The 2,171-nt window shown below is 32.5% G+C and overlaps 1 protein-coding gene across 1 annotated transcript in view; it reads right to left on the bottom strand.

The window, feature by feature from the left end:
- LOC129234136 (transmembrane protein 98-like) overlaps positions 1–443 on the bottom strand; it is a 16,636-nt gene extending 16,193 nt beyond the window's left edge. Inside the window, 1 exon segment of the mRNA XM_054868031.1 lies at positions 22–443. Within this exon segment, the coding sequence (XP_054724006.1) occupies positions 22–164 (143 nt within the window). The 5' untranslated portion in view covers positions 165–443.
- Between the last annotated feature and the right edge of the window lie 1,728 nt (positions 444–2,171).

Consider the following 2,171-nt stretch of genomic DNA (forward strand, 5'->3'; position numbering starts at 1 on the left):
TAAGAAAACAAAAATTCGCACCTTACATCCTTAAATTGATGCGACAACAAGTCTAAAGGCCGACAATATTTGTGTCGGCAAACTAATATAAGTGCAAGAAGTGATCCAACAAACACCACTGTTAATACGCCGATTGCAACTAAGACAACAGACTCCATCACCATTATGTTTCCGATTGATGTATAAAAGTGAAGGATAGCATGAACGGCTAAGTGTTTGACAAATTAAATGCAATAAACATAAGAAGCACAATACAAACGAACAATAGAGTGGTAGCGTTTAGTTTAAACAAACATTTGCTAATGTTCGAAACAAGAAAAACAAAACATTAAGCCAGAAAAAATGAGACCGTTCAGAAATGCATTAAACGTTTTGATGGGGGAAATATTTTGTAATTTACAATCTTTTGTTCACCCACCACATTTCAAAAACTAAAGCTAGCACCTCCCCCATAACGATGTGTTTTGTTTACACACATTTTACATTTAGCAATAGTGATGCCACATCATAATAAAATATACAAGTTCTTGTACTCTTTATCTGAAAAAAAGTTCGGTAAATTTTATGATGATCGGACAAATTTTGAATACATCCTTATTTACTTACATGAGAAATAATATTTTTATGATATTTATATTACCTTTTTAAAAAAGTCAGTTAATAATTAATTTATTAACTGTAGCTGAGCACTACTTCCAAATTTACAATGTTTTGATCACGTGAGAAACAGAATGTGGTAAAAAAAGTAGTAAAAATTATACTATTAAATTATTATTTTTAATAGGAATTTCATCACAAGCAGGTCTAACTATGTAAGTAGAACCCTACGCTAGTAGGTTTTATGCAATTACACAAAATTTAAGGTTCGTACTCGTTCACATGTTATCACTTCAAATTACACGTGCATGCATTTGCTCATTTTTTAAAAATATTATTAAGGTCTCTGTATTGTAAGTTTGTCAACAAACATTTTCAATGTAAGAAAATGAAAATGGCGTGATAAAGATTCTTCATTGAATTTATGATATAAAAATGTTGAAGGTACAAAGTTCTAGATCTGTCTGAGAATGCTACTCTTTGTGTATCCACGGATAGAAACACATTTAACTTAGTCATCTGTTAGTATTGAAATCAAGGGTGAATCTAGTGAGTTTTCTAGTGGGGGACGGATGATTTGTTAACTGATCTATTTCTTCCAGGCCCGCCATTTGGGCGATCAGGGGAGTCAATTGCGGCCCTCACTGAATTTTAGAAACATAATGAAATTTGGCATTTTTTCCCGAATAGTTGTTTTTTCCTTTTTAAACACACTATTCCCTATTGTACACGAAAATTATTTGCCCCTCCCCCACTGTAATTTTTTCAAATGACTGCCTACTGCGTAATATATCTGATTTATGGGGGGGGGGGGGGGGGGCTGTGTGCCACAGCGTTTTTATCTAAGACCCCCTGATATCATTCCTTTTCTTTTCCATTGAGAAAGGTATTCTAATCTTACGTTTTAGAAATTCAGTTTCATCTAATAATTTCGAGGGAATATTTCAGAACCCTCTCCCTCTAACATTGTGAAAAATTGTCTGAAATTGCATTTTTTAAACTTTAGTTTCGAAACGTTACCTGAAGACAGTCTTTGAACTCATTATCCTTCTTGAGATGTCTACAATCACATCTGTAAGGCTTAAATTTTTTGCAAAATGACCGTAAGAAGGAAGTCATACTCTCAACATCATCAAAATGGACCTTTAGAACTTCAATTTGAAAAGATTACTGGTGCAGGGTCCCTTGTATTCGTCCTTGAGTGAAGCAGGGGTCTGTCCAGGATTTTTCACAGGGTCCGTTTTTTGTGAAAAATCAAATAATTTTGTGAAAAAAGAATTAATTTTGTGAAAAATCAAAAATTTTCGCAAAAAAAAAAAAAAAAAAAAAAATTGTTAAAACGAAATTTTAGAATTTAGAGATGGCACAAACTGCATCAATTAAACTTAAAGTTGAGTATTTTCCTCTTCTATGGCGAGAAAATCATTCTGGATTTTTTTTCTGATATTTGGCGGGAGGGGGGGGGGCATCGCTCTTTCAAGTATCAATATTTATCTACCATTCTGCATTATGTTAAATTATACTAGATATATTTCTATACAATATTTAAAATAATTGTAACAAAAATATAAATA

The sequence above is a fragment of the Uloborus diversus genome, chromosome 1 (genome assembly GCF_026930045.1).
Source record: "Uloborus diversus isolate 005 chromosome 1, Udiv.v.3.1, whole genome shotgun sequence".
NCBI lineage: Eukaryota > Metazoa > Arthropoda > Arachnida > Araneae > Uloboridae > Uloborus > Uloborus diversus.